Source organism: Pongo abelii, chromosome 9 (genome assembly GCF_028885655.2).
Source record: "Pongo abelii isolate AG06213 chromosome 9, NHGRI_mPonAbe1-v2.0_pri, whole genome shotgun sequence".
In the NCBI taxonomy this organism is placed as follows: domain Eukaryota; kingdom Metazoa; phylum Chordata; class Mammalia; order Primates; family Hominidae; genus Pongo; species Pongo abelii.
In genome coordinates, this window is record NC_071994.2 from 111,492,545 (window position 1) to 111,512,751 (window position 20,207).

At 41.8% G+C, this 20,207-nt stretch overlaps 1 protein-coding gene across 16 annotated transcripts in view; it reads right to left on the reverse strand.

Annotated features, from left to right (window-relative positions):
- C9H11orf65 (chromosome 9 C11orf65 homolog) overlaps positions 1-20,207 on the reverse strand; it is a 162,788-nt gene that overhangs the window by 73,237 nt on the left and 69,344 nt on the right. For 5 of the 16 annotated variants that reach the window (XM_054525011.2, XM_054525017.2, XM_054525010.1 and 2 more), the window contains 2 exons: positions 10,514-10,684; positions 3,197-3,252 (listed from right to left, as the gene is read on the reverse strand). In XM_054525011.2, the coding sequence (XP_054380986.1) occupies positions 3,197-3,252; positions 10,514-10,684 (227 nt within the window). Of the gene's footprint in view, positions 1-27; positions 432-3,196; positions 3,253-7,734; positions 7,979-10,513; positions 10,685-20,207 lie in introns of those variants that run through there. The other 11 variants (XM_054525006.1, XM_054525005.1, XM_054525016.1 and 8 more) reach the window with 5 other exon arrangements.

Sequence of the window (20,207 nt, forward strand, 5' to 3'; positions counted from 1 at the left end):
CTGAAGCTTCTTGCACCTAAATGTAGTCTCTTTACTTAAGTGTGACTGTTAGAATACTACAGTTTCTCAGAATACTAGGAATAATTTCTATATTTGCCATGATCATTGTATTCAGTCCAGTGTTCTATTTCTGCTCAATCTTCCTTACTTAACTGAGCTAGATTCTGTGCCCAGAATATATACACAAGTTATTCCAGTCAGAATACACTATCTCTTGGCCATAACTGATGGATGCAGGGCTCAAAGGGCTATAACTCAGAATAGAAATAAAGTACTTTATAGTCCATAAGTAGAATCAGGCGTTAATCTAGTTACATTTGGTTCTTGATAAACATTTTCATAGTAAGTATCATCTGGTATTCCCATTTGCATATTTGATATATCTCCTCCATAGTCATATATGTTTTTCTGTGCTTGATTAAACCTGAATCCTAAAGAGAAGTGACAAATGATTAGAAAGATACCAGATATAATAAGATGCTCATTCAAAATGCTACTGTGTGGCGGTCTGTTCCACATTCCTTTTCACCACTCTTAAAGCAAATATCTTCATCCGAAACCAGAAATACCCCAAATTTCTGAGTTCATCCCACTTTCACTCCCACATATCACTGTCCATCCCTACAAAAGGCTCTGCAGGACCTGGGTTTTAGGTCTGATCTACTAATAACTAGCTGTGTAATTTGGGACAAATTATTTAACCTAAGTCTTAGTGTTCTCATCTGTAAAATGGGGATAATAACCCCACCTACCTCATCATATTCCTGCAAGAATTAAATGTGACAGTGCATGTAAAGAACTTAGAGCATCTGGCATTTAGTTGGTGCTCTGTAACTATTAGCTAACTTCTTTATTCACAAAGGGAGAGATGCCCTTTTCCTCTCAAGAGCTCATGTTTCTAAATCTGCTCTGGATTTATCTTCTCTTGCTTCTTGAAGAAGTGACACACATTCTCCCCTCTTCTCCAATGCCAACATCTTCAATGTATCACCTTCACTGGCTTCAGTTATACAAATCTCCACTACTTAAAATAATTTTCACTTGCTTTTATGCTCCTTCCAACTACCATCCTATATCTTTCCTTCTTTTCACAGTAATCTCTTTTAACTCAGTAATTTATATTGTTTCCTTTTTTTTTTTTTTTTTGGAGACAGGGTCTCACTCTGTTGCCCAGGCTAGAGTGCAGTGGCGCAATCTCACAGCCTCCACCTCCTGGGCTCAAACAATTCTCCCGCCTCAGCTTCCCAAGTAGCAAGGACTACAGGTGCATGCCACCATGCCCCGCTGACATTTTATTTTTTGTAGAGTGAGAGTCTCTCTATGTTGCCCAGGCTAGTCTTGAACTCTTTGCCTCAAGTGATCCTCCAAACTTGGCCTCCCAAAGTGCTGGGATTACAGGCATGAGCCACTGTGCTGGGTCTCTGTGCTGATTTAAATTTGTAAAAGATCACTATCTATTGTGCAGAGAAGGGAATGGAGAAGCATTGGTTTGGAGGCTACTGCAGAAGCCTGTAGAGGGGTGAAGGCAACTTGGGCTGAGTGAGTGGCAATGAGCTGGAAATAGGTGGATCGGTTAATGCTAAGGATGGCTCATATTAATGGAGTATGCATTATGAGATAGGCACTATTCTAAGCTCTGTGAATGATTATCTCATTATCTCACAACCTATGTGCCAGGTACTACCGTTATTCTTATTTTACTAGCAAGGAAACTGAGCTAGTAACTTGCCCAAGATCATATAGCCAGTAAAGAGTGGAGCCAAAAATCAAACCCAGGCACTCTGAATCAAGAGTCCACAGTCCTTTGGGAAGCCAAGATGGGCAGATCACATGAGTCCAGGAGTTCAAGACCAGCCTGGGCAACATGGGGAAATCCCATCTTGACAAAAATACAAAAATTAGCTGGGCATGATGGTGTGTGCCTATGGTCCCAGCTACCCAGGGGGCTGAAGAGGGAGAATTGCTTGAGCCTGGGAGGCACAGGCTGCAGTGAACTGAGATCCGGGCCACTGCACTCCAGCCTGGGCAACAGAGTGAGACCCTGTCTCAAAACAAAAACAAAAACAAACAAACAAACAAAAAACTCCACAATCCTAATCTCTTTGCTTTACTGCTTCTCCTACCTGCTAGTAGGACAGAACTCATACACCATCATTAGGCTTTGGCTATGTTAAAATGGTCGGCGTTTCTGGGGTCTGATGATACTTTTCTTCAACACACTGGCTTTTACTCTCAGCATTTCAGTGCTGCTAACTACTGGCAGAGCAATAGTGGCCTAGAACCTAAAAACTATTTTCAACATTTTGAGGCATTTATTTTGCCAAGTGAAGTCTGCTCATGAAAAATCATTACTAAAACTATAAGTAACTTTTTTTTTTCACTCTGTCACCCAGGCTGGAGTTTAGTGGTGCAATCTTGGCTCACTGCAACCTCCACCTCCCTGTTCAAATGATTCTCTTGACACAGCCTCCGAGTATCTGAGATTACAGACATCTGCCACCACGACCAGCTAATTTTTGTATTTTTAGTAGAGTCAGGGTTTCACCATGTTGGCCAGGCTGGTCTCGAACTCCTGACCTCAAGTGATCCGTCTGCCTCAGCCTCCCAAAGTGCTGGGATTACAGGTGTGAGCCACTGTGCCTGACCAGTAACTTTTAAAAAAGGATTCATATTTTGGCTAGGCGTGGTGGCTCTCGCCTGTAATCCCAGCACTTTGGGAGGCCAAGGTAGTTGGATCACAAGGTCAGCAGATCAAGACCATCCTGGCTAACACAGTGAAACCCCGTCTCTACTAAAAATACAAAAAATTAGCGGGGTGTGGTGGCGGGCGCCTGTAGTACTTGGGAGGCTCAGGCAGGAGAATGGCGTGAACCTGGGAGGCATAGCTTGCAGTGAGCCAAGATCGCACCACTGCACTCCAGCCTGGGCGACAGAGCGAGACTCCGTCTCAAAAAAAAAAAAAAAAAAAAAAGATTCGTATTTTTAAAATGATTTTATTCAAACTTAAATAATATAGGACATTTCCTTCTATTCTCAAATAACAATCTTACATACAAAGGTAAAAATGACTTGACAAATGCATCTAAATTTATATACTGTGCAGATTACTGAAATGTTAAATGCCTAGAAATACGTGTGTGGAATGTATTTTTTGTTCATGAGAATTTCCTATAAAGTACTGCTAAAAATCACCCACCTTTGAAGTTAGCCGAAGAGTTGCTTGTAGCAATTTCCTTCCAGCTGGCAATGTACCTAAGCACATTATATGAGGATTCATTAAATTTAATCGATTCATTAGTACATACTTAGACTACTTGTAAAATTCCACTTTTCAGAAATCTTAAATTAATGATGGCATGTTCACTAGCCTCCATGTGTAATTCTCGTGACTTTCCCACCTTCTAGTAGCTCACATCCAGCTAAGAACCTTCAGGACAAGGAGTTGAAGGAGGTATAAAAATGGTGCCCACCATCTGCCATACTTAGTGTCCTTTCACCTCCCTCTAGTATGCCCCCTCATTTTATCCTGTTAATTCCAGAAAGATCATGTCCTCAGCTGAGTGTTTACTAAGATGTTAGTTAATAACATCTAAATTTAAAGCATGGGCAGAAAACTCTCCTGGAGACAACAACAAAAACTTTCTCCTTTGTTCTGGATTGCCAGATTCACTGTCTCTGATACATGAAGGGAAATTTAAAGCACCTAGTTTCTGAGCTCATTAGAGCAGCAGCGCTGTCTTTGCAGTGTCCAGAACACGTAAGAGATACATTTAGGTAGGACAAATGCAGCTGTCACCTCAGCTCCTGAACAGAGACTGAAATAGAGAGACGAGGGTTGCCTGAGAAGAGGTGGAATAGGGAAGGACAAGGTACAACCTTCTGTGAGGATGATGGAAAGCACCAAGGGGCAGGTTTCCTAAGACTTATTTCACCTTAGGCTCCATATCCCACTTTCCTAAGGTGCCTTTACAACTGCACCCACTCTAATCAAAAAATCAGGTCAGGATTTGGTTACAGTAGGTGCTGAAAGGGAGCTAGCACAGAGAGGTGGAGAATTAGAATTGTCACGTAATTGGCTGGGCGCAGTGGCTCACACCTGTAATACCAGCACTCTGGAAGGCCGAGGTGGGCGGATCACAAGGTCAGGAGATCAAGACCACCCTGGCTAACATGGTGAAACCCCATCTCTACTAAAAATACAAAAAATTAGCCAGGTGTGGTGATGCACGCCTGTAGTTTCAGCTACTCAGGAGGCTGAGGCAGGAGAACGGCCTAAAATCTGGGAGGTGGAGCTTGCAGTGAACTGAGATGGTGCCACTGAACTCCAGCTTGGGCGACAGAGCAAGATCTCAAAAAAAAAAAAAAAAAAAAAAAGAATTATCATGTAATTCAGAAAACACTGTGATTTTCTTTTCTTTTCTTTCTTTCTTTTTTTTTTTTTGAGACAAAATCTCGCTCTTGTCCCCTAGGCTGGAGTATGATGGCGTGATCTCGGCTCACTGCAACCTTGGCCTCCTGGGTTCAAGAGATTCTCCTGCCTCAGCCTCCCAAGTAGCTGGGATTACAGGTGCCTGCCACCACGCCCGGCTAATTTTTGTATTTTTAGTAGAGACAGGGTTTCACCATGTTGGCCAGGATGGTCTCGAACTCCTGACCTCAGGTGATCCACCCGCCTCGGCCTCCCAAAGTGACACTGTGATTTTCTAATTATTTGGTCCATTTGAATTATTTTTACTTCTGTCAACCCTGTGCTCCTGAAGTTTTTTGCAGTAGGAGGGTATATACTTCCAACAGTATTTAATACTTATTTTTATAGAGACAAGGTCTTGCTCTGTCTCCCAGGCTGCAGTGCACTGGTGCCATCATGGGTCACTGCAGCCTCAAACTAATGGGCTCAAGTGATCCTCCTGCCTCAGCCTCCTGAATAGATGGGACCACAGGTGCCTGCCACCACACGGGGCTAACTTTTTAATTTTTTGTAGAGATGGGGTGTCAGTATTTTGCCCAGGCTGGTCTTGAACTCTTGGGCTCAAGTGATCCACCTACCTTGGCCTCCCAAGTGCTGGGATTACAGGCGTGAGCCACTGCACTTGGCCTATCCAACAGTATTTAATTACAATCAGACATTGTGTCTGAATTTGGCTCCTTCTCACTACTGCTACCCCTTGGTGCTCTGCGAACTTTCTTCAATGGCCTTCAATAGGATACTGCTGGGTGACTTAAATGAAAGGATGCAGGACAAGAGCAGGTGGTGTAAACTCCTTCCACAATCTCTCAGTAGGCAATTCAGTTTGGTTTGACCTTAAATTTTAGCAGACTTTGTGCTTTCAGTGGTTGCTCAGGAGCACTATAAAGACTCATCCTGCTTGCTTGGATTTATACACAGAAAAGACTTTCATTCCACCTTCAAGAAACCAAGATAAAAGACCTTGATCGATAGTGTGCTGAGCCCTGACAATCTGGGGCACAAACACTTACCATAGCTAGGCCCCATCACTGTCCCTGCTTTATCCAAGATTAGCACATGACTTTTATTCCATTATTTTAAAAAGAACTTCTCATAAAGAACATACCAGCAGTAACTGATAAGAAATCTAAGTTTTACAAAAATCTAAGTTTTACAGACATACAAGCAAGTCTGATTAAAGCATTACCATGCTGTTTATGTCACAGAGCTCATCTTTCTCACGAAGAAATTTGTAGAAATTTTTAGATAATAGTTACAGAATCAAGTATGTGTGGAGTCTACAATGAATCCCTTTGTTAAATTACAAATTTAACACTTTAAGAGCTCAGAAAAAGTCCCTAGCCAAAGAGGTCACAAAACTACATATCTTAGAAATCAAACGAGCAGCTTCAGATATAGAAACTATCTGTAACAGACAAACAGACATAGGCACAGAGCTCTCACCAACAGAATATCAGGAAATTATTTAATATTTTCTAGCTGGTGACTGCTTAATAGGTATGTCAAAATTCACTTGCTCTTTGAAAAACATGATGATCCTGGAAGAGGAACATCTGAATATCCATTAGGATGAATGCCAGCAAGAGCCACGGTAGCTGTCCTGTGGCATTGTGCATAACTCCGTGATGGTGATGTGGGGATTGTTCTGGGTTCTAAACATCTGCAGCAACATAGCTCTGGATACAGGAATTTGCAGCAGTACTCATTAGTGTGTTTGAGTCCACAAGTGAAACTGGCTCTATCCATTCTTCCAAATGATAATAACAATGTTTGGTTAATAGTTGCAGTATGCATCTGAAGATGGACACGGCTTCATCTCAGGAGAGCATCGGTCTGTCATAACAGACTAGCACAAAAGCCTTTGGGGAGAAACTGGTTGTTATCACTAAATATCAGTGTTCAAGGCATTTATGCCATTCTAACTGTCCAACTGTAGAAAAATGTCCATAGACTTTGAAGGATACTTTCCAAGGAATTAGGGGTGACCAATTCTCTAGATGGGACAAATGTCAGACTTTTAAATTTTCATCAAACAAGGTGTCACCAAGCCAGTTACAAATATCTAGAGGTCTACAAAGGTCAAACGGGGAAGTAGACTGTGGAGACCATAAATGTGCTGGAAAGAAGGGGCTTATGCCTAATGTCTGCAGTTAGCTAGGGGAAGGCCTTTGCAAAGTTTGGTCTTACTGAGATAATCAGTGCTTGTGGCCAAGTAGTGCTACTGAAATATACCCAGATAATCACACTTGAAATTTCATCTGAAATTTTTGTTGTTCAAGGCTCAATGTAAAACCTTGCTAAGAGTTCATGTTGGTAAAAAATTATGAGTATCCTCAACTCAGAAGATAAACTGATAGAAATTATACATAACTTGGAAGCAAGGTATTTGCATTTTTTTAATGGAAATTTTCAGTTGCTCTTATCATCTGAAAGCTAGGTATATCCATCCCACTCCTATATGCTATGAAGAAATTGCTTCAAGTCTTACTGGTTTATCTTGGGTTTCTTTGTTTTGCTCTGTTTTGTTTTGAGACGGAGTCTCGCTCTGTCACCCAGGCTTGAGTGCAGTGGCGCGATCTCAGCTCACTGCAAGCTCTGCCTCCCAATGGCATGAATCATGGGTTCACACCATTCTCCTGCCTCAGCCTCCCAAGTAGCTAGGACTACAGGTGCCCACCACCACGCCCCGCTAATTTTTTATATTTTTAGTAGAGATGGGGTTTCAGTGTGTTAATCAGGATGGTCTCGATCTCCTGACCTCGAGATCCACCCTCCTTGGCCTCCCAAAGTGCTGGGATTACAGGTGTGAGCCACCTCGCCCAGCTGTTTTTATTTTTTTATTTTATTTATTTATTTATTTATTTTTTTGAGATGGAGTCTCGCTCTGTCACTCAGGCTGGAGTGCAGTGGCGCGATCTCAGCTCACTGCAACCTCTGCCTCCCGGGTTCACACCATTCTCCTGCCTCAGCCTCCCTAGTAGCTGGGACTACAGATGCCCGCCAATTTTTGGCGGGTTAATTTTTGTATTTTTAGTGGAGACGGGGTTTCACTGTGTTAGCCAGGATGGTCTCAATCTCCTGACCTCATGATCCACCCGCCTCAGTCTCCCAAAGTGCTGGGATTACAGGCGTGAGCCACCGCGCCTGGCCTGTTTTTTTGTTTTTTAGAGGGAAGCCATTAAGACTTCACCTACTATCACTTAGCTGATGATGGCAGGGAAAGTCTTATGTGGACCGAGAAGCCTATTTTTTCTTCCCTTTGAACTCAATGGTTTTATTCTTCGTATATACCAGTAATTACAGAATATAGAATATCTGGTATAAATTTTTTGTACTTGTTTGCCGGCCCTTAGCTTGAATCAGCCAATGGTGCAAGGGAAAGGCAGAGCAGGATTTCAAAAGCTCACCTGAGAAAATTCTCTATCCAGTCCTGGGAAACTCATTCAAAATGGACCTCTCCTACCTCTCTTTCCCTTTCTTCCCTCTCTTTTCCACTCAGCAATTTTTACCCTTAGGAAGAAAAGTAAAAGCAAGGCATTGCAGCTCCTTTGTTTGGCTGTCATTTCTTGCATCATTATTACCATCTGCATTTGTTCAGTGTCCCAGAAACTACAGATGTGCTGTCTATAAGGAATCTCAAGACTCAGGTCTGCACAAAATATTGGGGTTATTGAATCATAGCAATTTCTTCTTATTTAAAAATATTTTCAAGCATCTACTATGGACACTTAGTCCTTTATTTTTTATCTTTTCCTTATTATTTTCCGATCTATCCTTCTCATCAGTATCTTCTTCTTTCTTTTATTCTTGTTTTGATTTTCCTTTGTCTTTATCATTCTTCCCCCTTTTTCTTCATTTATCTTTCCTTGCATCATTATTCTCTCCCCTGCTTCCTCTGGCTTCTTTTTTTCATGTTCTATTGTTCAATGACCATTAACTTGATTTTTCCTACCCCATTTTCTTATCTCACTTTTACTGATTTCTTCTGTTTTCTTACACTTCTTTACTTACACCATCTTCATTTAAATTTTTCTGCCTCTTCATGCAGTATCCACATTCTTTATTGTAGTTGAGTAAATATTGAACATTTTAAGCAGCTTTATTGAGGTATATAATTCATATGCCATACAATTCCCCTATTTAAAGTATAGTATCCAGTGGCTTTTAGTATAATATTAGCAGAGTTGTGGATCCACCACCATAATGAATATTCTTTTCTTTTCTTTTTTTTGAGACGGAGTTTCACTCATTGCCCAGGCTGGAGTGCAATGGCGCAATCTCAGCTCACTGCAACCTCCACCTCCCAGATTCAAGTGATTCTCCTGCCTCAGCCTCCCGATAGCTGGGATTACAGGTGCTCGCCACCACGCCTGACTAATTTTTGTATTTTTAGTAGAGACAGGGTTTCGCCATGTTGATCAGGCTGGTCTTGAACTCCTGACCTCAAACAGTCCACCCGCCTTGACCTCTCAAAGAGCTGGGATTACAGGCATGAGCCACCGCGCATGGCCCACAATGAACTTTCAATCATTTTCATTGCCTCAAAAAGATACCCTGCACCCCATAGCCACCACCACCCCTTCCCCCCAGTTAATTCTCCACCCCCAGGAAACCACTAGTCTATTTTCTGTCTCTATAGGTTTGCCTATTCTAGGTATTTCATATAAATAAAATAATACGTGATCCTTTGTGATTGGCTTCTTTCACTTAGCAGATTCATCAATATTATGGCATAGATCAGAACTTAATTTCTTTCTTTTTTTTTAAATAGAGGCACTGTCTCACTATGTTTCCCAGGGTGGTCTCAAATTCCTGGGCTCAAGCAATCCTCCCATCTTGGCCTCCAAAAATGCTGGGATTACAGGCGTGAGCCACTACACTTGGCTTTGTGTGTGTGTGTGTGTGTGTGTGTGTGTGTTTCACTCTGTCACCCAGACTGGAGTACAGTGGTGTGATCATGGCTCACTACAGCATCTACATCCTGGCTCAAGAGAACCTCTCACCTCAGCCTCCTGAGTAGCTGGGACTACAGTTATGCACCACCAGGCCTGGGACAATTATTGATTTTTTGTAGAGATGGGGTCTTGCTATGTTGCTCAGGCTAGTCTCAAAATCCTGGGCTCAAGCAATCTGCTTGGTCTCCCAAAGTGCTGGGATTACAGGCATGAGCCACCATGCCCAGCCCACTAATTTTTATTGTGGAATAATATTCTATTGTATAGCTCTACCATATTTCATTTAGCCATTCATCAACTGATGGACATTTGGGGTGTTTCTGCTTTTTTGCTATTACGATAATGCTGCTATGAACATTCATGCACAGGTTTTTGTGTGGACATGTATTTCCCCTTCTCTTGGGTATATATCTAGGAGTGGAGCTGCTGGATCACATGTCAGCTCTATGTTTAACCACTTGAGGAACTGCCAGATTGTCTTCCAAAGTGGCTGCACCATTGCACATTCCCACTAGCAGTGTATGAGTTCCAATTTCTCCACATTCTTGCAAACACTTCTTATTATCTTTTTAATTATAGCTATCCTAGTAGGTGTGAAGTGGTATCTCATTATGGTTTTGATTGCATTTCCTTAATGGGGCTACAATAAATATTTTAAAATTTCCCCCACACAAGAAATCTTAAAAATGTTTTCTAAGGGCCATAGTACATCACTGAAAACTTATAACGTTTTAGTGTCTCATACAGAATAGGGAATATAGATGAAAGAAAACCTTTGTATTATTAATTTCATGCTCTTAGCCTTTTCTCTAAATCCCAAAGTAAGAAGCAAAGCAGACTAAAGCATAAGAATAAAGTCTACGAATAAAGAGCCGTAAGTCTAATTTTCTGTTTACTATTTTTGGATCATTCATTTTCTTACCCCTCATGTCTTCTTCTGTTCTTTCTAGACAAATAATAGATACTCGGGTTTTTTTTTTTTTCTTTGAAGATTGTTTGTGGCTCCAAGATTCAACATGGAAATAGGAAATGTTAGAAAAAAAAATATGATGACTGCCCTTGTTCCCCAAGAATAGCAACATGTACTTACTCATCAAAGTTCAGTGTATTTGTCCAGTTCAGCACTTCATCCACTTCCCATTCCATCACAGAATCTATCCCCCCATCTTCAAAAGCTCTAATCAGCCCCTTTGTTGCAGTGTGAATTAGTCCTAGAGTTTCACGATGTGTTGACTTAGCCTCCAGACTTCCTGAGTAGTACCTAAATAGGGGAAAGGGAAAAAGAAGTAAATCTTTTGAAATAGGAGATAACAAGTAGATACAGGCAATATATATTGTTGCTATTTACATATTAAAACTATTTGCATATTGAATAAAGTTTTCATTCCTATATAACTCAGATGCATCTAAACCAAGATCTATGTGATGGGATCTTCTGGGGGAAAAAGCAACTTAATCAACCACACTAACTTAAAATCACCCCTCAATAAGTTGCATTTTTATGATACAAAGAAAAACTAAGTTATTAAATTGTTGAATCTTAGAATTATAGAGTGGAAAGGGTCTTAGAAACCAAATAACTAACCTACTCATTTTTATAGGTGAGGAAATAAATCTTTGAGGAGTTAAGTAAATTTTACAAAATCAAGAGGCTAATAGCAGATAAAGAGGGAAGGAAAGTGAAAAAAGGAAAGAGAGGAAGAGGTAAAGGGAAAACAGATACCTTTTCTTTGTGCTAGGTACTTTTCATACATTATTATTTAATTCTTTTTAGAAAGACACAGCCAGGCCCAGCGCAGTGGCTCATGCCTATAATCACAGAACTTGGGAGGCCAACACGGATGGATCACGAAGTCAGGAGTTCGAGACCAGCCTGGCCAACATGGCGAAACCCCATCTCTACTAAAAATACAAAAATTAGCTGGGCGTGGTGGTGGGCCCCTGTAATCCCAGCTACTTGGGAGGCTGAGGCAGGAGAATCGCTAGAACCTGGGAGGTGGAGGTTGCAGTGAGCCGAGATCACGAAACTGCACTCCAGCCTGTGTGACAGAGCAAGACTCCGTCTCAAAAAAAAAAAAAAAAAAAAAAAAGACACAGCCATTTGTGGCAGCTATTTTTATTCCCCTTTTAGAGATAAAGAAACTGAGACCTGGAGAAGTTAAAATATCATTCAAAGCTGGGCACAGTGGCTCAAGCCTGTAATCCCAACACTTTTGGAGACTGAGGCAGGAGGATCATTTGAGGCCAGGAGTTTGAGACCAGCCTGGGCAACAGAGAGATCCTCATCTCAATTAATAATTTTAAAAATGTTTAAAGAAATTGTTCAAGATCATGTAGCAGTAAATACTTATGAGAGCCAGTATTCAGACCCTTAAATTCAGCCTCCTTCTGCAGCACTGCCTGTCTTAATCTGAGCACATAAAATAATACATTCACTGATAATGAGCTGAGTAACTAGAGAGAAGTTAGTAGTCCTTACCAAGATCATCAAAACTTTTTTTGGTATTTATTTTAAGATCTACATTGGTAGCCATTTTAAAGGGTCACCTATTATGAAGTTGTATTCATTTATTAATTCAACACTCATTGATTAGGAAACAGCATAGTGGTGATATGGAGCAAGACTCTGGTATCGAATTATCTGGATGTGAATCTTGGTTCTGTGTTACATAATCTTTGCTAAATAACCTAGCCTTTCTGGGCCTCACTGACCTCTTCCTTAAAATGGTAATCAGGGCCAGGTGTGGTAGCTCATGCGTATAATCCCAGCACTTTGGGAGGGTAAGGCAGGAGGATCACTTGAAGCCAGAAGTTTAAGAACATCCTGGACAACACAGTGAGACCCCATCTCTACAAACAATAAAAAAAATAGCCAAGCACAGTGGCACACACCTGTAGTCCCAGCTACTGGGGAGGCTGAGGTGGGAGAATTGTTTGAGCCCAGAAGTTCAAGGCTGCGGTCAGCTATGACGGCACCACTGCACTCCAGCCCGGGTAACAGAGCGAGACCTTATCTCTTAAAAAAAAAAAAAATCATAACACTACTTCCTCCTAGCATTCTTGAGAGGTTTAGAAGCATAAATCCATGTGGGATGGGCATGGATGATGGTTCATGCCTGCAATCCCAGCACTTTGGGAGACTGAGGTGGGAGACTCCCTTGAACCCAGGAGTTCAAGACCAGTCTGGGTAAAATAGGGACAACCTGTCTCTACAATTTTTTTTTGAGACAGAGTCACTCTGTCACCCAGTGACAGATCACATCACAGTGATGTGATCTCGGCTCACTGCAACCTTCGCCTCCCGGGTTCAAGCAATTCTCCTGCCTCAGCCTCCCGAGTAGCTGGGACTACAGCCCACCATGCCCAGCTAATTTTTGTATTTTTAGTAGAGATGAGGTTTCACCATATTGGCCAGGCTGGTCTCGAACTCCTGACCTTGTGATCTGCCCGCCTCAGCCTCCCAAAGTGTTGTGATTACAGGCGTGAGCCACTGCGCCCAGCCCAAATTTTTTTTTTTTTTTGAGATGGAGTCTCACTCTATTGCCCAGGCTGGAGTGCAGTGGCATGATCTCGGCTCACTGCAAGCTCCGCCTCCCGGGTTCACGCCAGTCTCCTGTCTCAGCCTCCCGAGTAGCTGGGACTACAGGCACCTGCCACCACGCCTGGCTAATTTTTTGTATTTTTTAGTAGAAATGAGATTTCACTGTGAGCCAGGATGGTCTCGATCTCCTGACCTCGTGATCTGCCTGCCTTGGCCTCACAAAGTGCTGATATTACATGCGTGAGCCACTGCGCCCAGCCGAAATTTTTTAAAATAATAATAATAATAAAAGAAGTGTGAATCTATGTAAAGCATTTAGAACAATGACTGGTACACAGTAAGCATTCATAGGTTGACAGTGTTATCGGGTGGTAGGGCTGTAACAGTGAGAAGATACATCCTTGCCCTCATGAAATTTTGACTTCATCAGATTTTAAATGGATAATGATCCATGAGAGCAAATGCTCTGTTGCCCAGGCTGGAGTGCAGTGGCACGATCTTGGCTCACTGTAACCTCTGCCTCCTGGGTTCAAGCAGTTCTCCTGCCTCAGCCTTCCAACTAGCTGGGATCACAGGAGCACATCACCACGCCTAGCTAATTTTTGTATTTTTAGTAGAGATGGAGTTTCACCATGTTGGCCAGGCTGGTCTCAAACTCCTGACCTCAAGTGATCTGCCCGCCTCCACCTCCCAAAGTGCTGGGATCACAAGTGTGAGCCACTGTGCCTGACCTCTTATTTTTCTTTTTTCAACAGTGATATATGATAATTCAGATATCTTTTTTCTCTTATTAAGGAAGTATAAAATGCACTTTATTTTCAAGGGAGTCATGGTAATTGTTCAAATAATTTAATCCTCAGGTTTTGAACTCTTTTAAAATTAGTTACTATTGGCCGGGTGCGGTGGCTCATGCCTGTAATCCCAGCACTTTGGGAGGCCAAGGCGGGTGGATCACAAGGTCAGGAGACTGAGACCATCCTGGCTAACACAGTGAAATTCCGTCTTTACTAAAAATACAAAAAAAATTAGCCGGACGTGGTGGCGGGTGCCTGTAGTCCCAGCTACTAGGGAGGCTGACGCAGGGGAATGGCGTGAACCTGGGAGGCGGAGCTTGCAGTGAGCCAAGATGGTGCCACTGCACTCCAGCCTGGGCAACAGAGCAAGACTCCATCTCAAAATAAATAAATAAATAAATAAAATAAAATTAGTTACTATTATAATTAAATGGTATAAATATTGATAAAATAACAGGTTTGCAAGTAGAAAGTGTTTCAAATATAGTGATCAGAAATAAAAGATCACTTTATAAACATAATTTGTTTTATAAACAAACTAATGATCTTTTAAAAAGACCTAAAATTGGCTAGGGTGGTGGCTCACACCTGTAATCCCAGAACTTTGAGAGGCCAAGGTGGGCAGGTCACTTGAGGTCAGGAGTTTGAGGCTGGCCTGGCCAACATGGTGAAACCCAGGCCCTACTAAAAATACAAAAATTAGCTGGGCATGGTGGCGTGTAGCTATAGTCCCAGGCACTCAGGAGGCTGAGGCAGGAGAATGCTTGAACCCAGAGGCAGAGGTTGCAGTGAGCTGACATGGTGCCAATGTACTCCAGCCTGGGCAGCAGAGCAAGACTCTTTCTCAAAAAAAAAAAAAAAAAAAGAAAAGACATGAAATTTGTCTCCATAGGAAATTTTGCAATATATTTTTAGTTGTATTCACCTTAACATGATCTTATATTCTTTCTAAACTAGGAAATTTAGAGGGAAAGAATATTATAAGAAATGTTTGTCTAGACGTCATGACAGAGAGAGAAGTTAAAACAACAAAGACCTAGGAAGAATCAAAGCTTAAGTTGCAAAGGAGGTTGAGGAAAGCTAAGATCTATAGGACACAGGAAGGGACAAGATTTAAAAGCCAGAATTCTTTTAGTAAGACGGGTAAAAAATCAAAATTTTGTTGATTTTGTTCATTATTGATTTTCAGCAACAGTCAGAATGAAGAGTGTTTAAATGCCACAAATGAACAAAGTACACAAAGTAAAATTTCTCATTCACCCCCTGCAACTCTATGAAAAGGAAATGTAACACCCAGTCATAAGAAATCATTCATTCATTTATTTATTCTATAAGCAACATATATTCATTAAACATGAACTAAGTCTGAGATCCTGTGGTAATAAATAGAACAGAGTCTCTGCTCTGTAGGGACTCAAAGTCTAGTGGAGGTGGCAGACAAATACACAGTTAATTGCAAAAATGTGACCACTGAGTATATAAAAGATCCATGGGGCACATCAAAAGGAAGTACCTAATTCTGTCTAGGTACGTAAGGGAAGGTTTCAGAAGGAGCTATTTGGGCCAAGTATCAAAAGATGAAGATGTTGTTGCCATGCAGCTGAGCACCCTAGGGAGAGGAAATATCATAGGAGGTGTAGGTAACAGGGAGCCCTTAACATATTTTAAGTAAAGAAATTGTTTCTGTCTTAGAAACATCAGTTTAGTGTTTATACAGAGAAGATGAAGAGACTAGAGACCAGGAAACTAATTAGAAGGTAGATGAAAAATGATGAGATGCTACAGTGGAGAATGAAAGAAAAGATCAGATTTGGGAGATACTTTGGAAGTGGAATTAATAGGACTTGATGACAGATTACACGTAGGCACTAAAAGAGTGATAAATCTAGGACAAGCCCTCTGTTTCTGGCTTGGATGACTGGCTAAATGCGGTGTCATAAGCTGAGACCAGAAGAAATACTGAGAAGAAACAACTCTTATGATGGGGAAGATCAGAAATTCAGTTTTGGAACTGTTGAGTTTGATATAGAAATGCCCATATAATTAGAAATACAGAGCTCAGTTATGAATGACGATTATGTTGAGGGTAAATAAACACAGGAAAGAAGAAGTAAAATGCATATTATTCTTCATGTGCATTGGCTTATCACCAGATGCTGTTTCCCAGCTGGTAATGTGACGGCGCTTCAGCAAGTCATGCCACCATTCTGTCAAAGCCTGCTGTTTCTAGGTGATGGCACATATGGTAGGTGAATTTTGTTGTTCTCAGCCCGTAACCACACTTCCTTTGCTGTTAATAGGTCCCCTATTAGAGGCAATGTTGTATGAAATAAAATGATGATGATGGATAACGCATTCTGTTATGAGAGGTGTTGTTGCCAGAAGTAATGCAGGCAGAGAAATAAAATTAATATCCAGAATATTTGTCTATCACTGTGAGGACAAATGGATGCCTCCTCTATTATGGGAATGGTCTATTTTAATCAGCCTGTCACCAACTAGCCAGCATATCTCATTACTGGGGGCAAAGCAATGGCTTTTGCTATACAGTCAGCTGTGACTGTAGCCAGAACAACTTTGGTGAGGGGAAGACCAAGTTGTTGAGTCTATATAAGGCCTTCATCCCTGTAATCCTGGCCACTTGGGACAAGACTCCATGGTGCAACCACTGAGGTGCCAGGGGGAAAAATTGACATTCACAGGATGGATCATCTTGTCCGTCCGATTACCAAGAGCTGTCTGCCTCATATAAACCCTTTGGAGGGCATTCACATGGGACAAAAATATACTTTGTATCCATTCTGAGTATACCTCTACCCTGACCTATACTCACCCATTTTCCAATTTTATTCTTTGCAAATGTTGATCAGCTGGGAAACTATAAATGTTGGTCAGCACAGTCAATGAGATCCCTACCTCAGGCTGTTTCCCCTTCAAATGAAGTGGAAAACCAAACATACCACAAGTTGTGCCCACTGGAAGGATATCTTTTGATCATTTTCTGGGCCAACCGAGGAATTGAAATCATTAACTGTCCATTTTTAGATGATGCAGCATCCTGTATAGATCCAACTTATTCCTCCAACATATTCCTCCCTGTTAACTCGTCATGGGGACTCCCTATGAAGCCAAAGGTATGGAGATGATGTGGAGGCAATGCAGCGTAAGTAGTGGTTGCAGGAGTATGAGCCACCTGCTCATGCAGCTTACTTGGGCCTTCTGGACCTTCTCAGACTCATTCCCATACAGACCACATTTATTTTACACTGAAACAGTGCTACATACTCTCAATTTTATGGTCTAATTGATTAGATAAATCCCAGGTCAGTTCATGATCATAGCACTTGATATCTTATTGTCATGCATCCAGTCTCTACCAGGACCCAGTTGCAAATCTGGAACAGATTTTCAAATGGAATATAGCTTCTGGCAGAGGAAGGAATTCACTGCCTTCTTCCTAAACCCTAGAGGTCTGTGCTGTGATTCTCCCATTAGGACTCTACAGTTTTTCACTACCATGGACATTTCTAATGCTGTTGGAACTGCTGGGCCATGAAGCCCAAGTTGTAGGGCAGCTTGACTACATTGTGGATCTGCTACACACCTCTTTCTTGCTCCATGTCCCATTGAAGCCAGCTTGTTTATTAGATCACCTAGTAAAGGGGTTGGAGCAGCATGCCCAAAATATGTCATACGTTAGCTCTCAAATCGAGAGAGGGCCTCTAAGTGTTGTGCTTCTTCAAGATGGATGGTACAAGGTACAGTAACTTGTCTCTCATTTTTGAAAGGATATCTCAAATGTCTTTAAGCTTCAATTATATGCCAGATCCTTAACTTTTTGTAAAGTTTATCTGCCTCCTTTTAGTGTGCATTTGTCCTACTAAGCCACCAAGGAGCTGTTATTTTCTGCTCACCACATCCAATCAAGGTAAGGTCATCAATGTAATGGACAGGCATAATGTTCTATGGAAACAGATGTACAAGCCCCTGGGGACAAGAGCAGGAAAGGTGATGTATCTTCGGGAACAAGATGTAAAAACACACTCTGTTCTTTCCATGAAAATACAGACTGCTTCTCCTATTGCTTAGTGATCGGGACGGGAAAGAACACATTTGCCAGGTCAGTTGCAGCATACCAGGTGCCAGTGGCTGTGTTGATTTGCTCTGTTGAAGAAGCCACATCTAGAAGCCTCGCTGCAATTGTGCCATCAGCCGACCTCTACCGCTTCAAAGTTCCATTAGTCCCAGTGAACTAAAGGAACCAGTTCCATCACAGCTTTCCCCACTGTCATCTCCAGCGTTGTAAAGGACAGCCACCACAGAGTTCATCAAGAAATATGCTGCTCCTGGGCCAGACGTGGTGGTTCACGCCTGTAATCCCAGCACTTTAGGAGGCCGAGGCAGGCAGATCACAAGGTCAAGAGTTCAAGACCAGCCTGGCCAATATGATGAAATTCTGCCTCTACTAAAAATACAAAAAAAATTAGCCAGGCATGGTAGCACATGCCTGTTATCCCAGCTACTCGGGAGGCTGAGACAGGAGAATTGCTTGAACCCGGGAGGCAGAGGTTGCAGTGAGCCGAGATTGCGCCACTGCACTCCAGCCTGGGTGACAGAGTGAGACTCCATCTCAAAGAAAAAAAAAAAAAAAGAAGAGAAAGAAATATGCTGCTCCCCTCGCTCCCCTCACCAAGCTATTACCTCATAGCTTGATGAAAAAGGTATCTCCTGGGACTTCCTGGGGTGATGGCTAGACGGTGGTTTAGTAGATTGCACATAACAGAAACAAACACACAATTCCCTAAACTTTTAGAAATCCTTTTTCTAATGGAACAGGAATTAAAAAAAAAAAAAGAATGTGTAAACAGAAACTCAGCTGTACGTAAGAAAACCCAATTCCCCCTAAGAAGGAGAAAGAGCTGGAGTCCTTTAAAAATTAACTGCCTGTTTTTCTGTGGCTAGTGAGCCTTATCTCTCCTCCTTTCCCAGGCATTGTGAAGACCCTGTTTCTCTAGCTGTGCAGCTGCAAGGTCACTAGACAGATAAACGCAAGTCATAAAACATGTTTTCCTTGAAAAGTAAGAAACGATGTAATGCACGTCTCAATTAATTGAATAATTATCTTTGTTTCTCGCTTCTGTAATATGCTTCCCCCTGCACAGATCTCCCCCAACCCCATGAAATGCTTAAAAGGTAACTTAACTCTTTGTTCAGGGCTCAGTCCTTTGGATGTTAATCTGGCTGGGCCGGTACACCTAAAATAATAAATATCCTCCTCAACCCCATCGGTCTCTCTGATTCCTTATCAATCCTGCTACACTACAGTATACCAGAGAAGTTCCAGCATTTTGCAAAGGTAGAACTTTGGCTGGCTCTACCTAAATCAGGCTTTGATTAGCTAACTTAACAGACCATTAACATAATTTCTGGCCAAAGCATTAAACCCACAATCCCAGGTGAGTATGGCCATATCAGTAAGTTCGGCCCAGCCAACTCTCGATCTAACAACCTTAGAATCCACCCTCACACAATGCTTCTGAGACTCCTGGCAATATAGATTAGTAATTTCTTGTAACTCTTCTGGTTTATAAACTATCTCCTCTTGGAGTGGACCTTGTACCTCTGTCTGGGCTGTCCTGAAATACAAATCTCATTGTGAGCTAAAGGCAATGAGAAATAGTAGAGGGGGAATCCTGAGGAGAATCAGCTTAAGTGTGTGTGGCAACTGTGCCAGTGCAGTCACTGAAAGGCTTTTATGCAGAAAAGGGCTGCTTCCCTCAAAAGGGAGAGCAAGGGTTCCCTACACCAACAAGGTACTTTGGAAGTTCAAGATTCTTAGCCTTGTGTATGTTTGCCCAAATGTCCTAATCCCAGGCCTCAGGGTTCTACTTCTTCCCCACCAGTGCCCTTATCTTAGTGCAAAAGACCTGGCAGGGTTAAGCATTTGGTAGTACTGTAGGCATTGTAACCCTGTGACCCTTGCAATGGAACCCAGGGTTGCCCTCAACCCATGCTGTGACTATGAGATAAGGGACCACTTCAGAGCTGCCAGGGAGGTCTTCTGATTTTCTGCACAGATTTTTAAATTTTTTTTTTTTTTTTTTACTATTTTATTGAGGCATGGTTGATGTACAATAAACGACACACATTTAAATTGTACAATGTACAATTTTGACATGTCTATATACCTGTAAATCCATCACTACAATAAAAAATAAATCTACCCATCACCCTCTGATGTTTCCTTGTACTCCTTTGGAATCCCTCTCTTCTTCCTCTTTCCTATCTCCAGACAACTACTGATCTGATTTGTGTCACTTCAGATTTGTGTCTTCTAGAATTGTATGTGAATGGAATCATACAGTATGTACTCTTTTTTGACAGATTTCATTCAGCATTATTTTGAGGTTCGTCCACGTTATTCTGTGTATCAGTAGTTCATTCTGTTG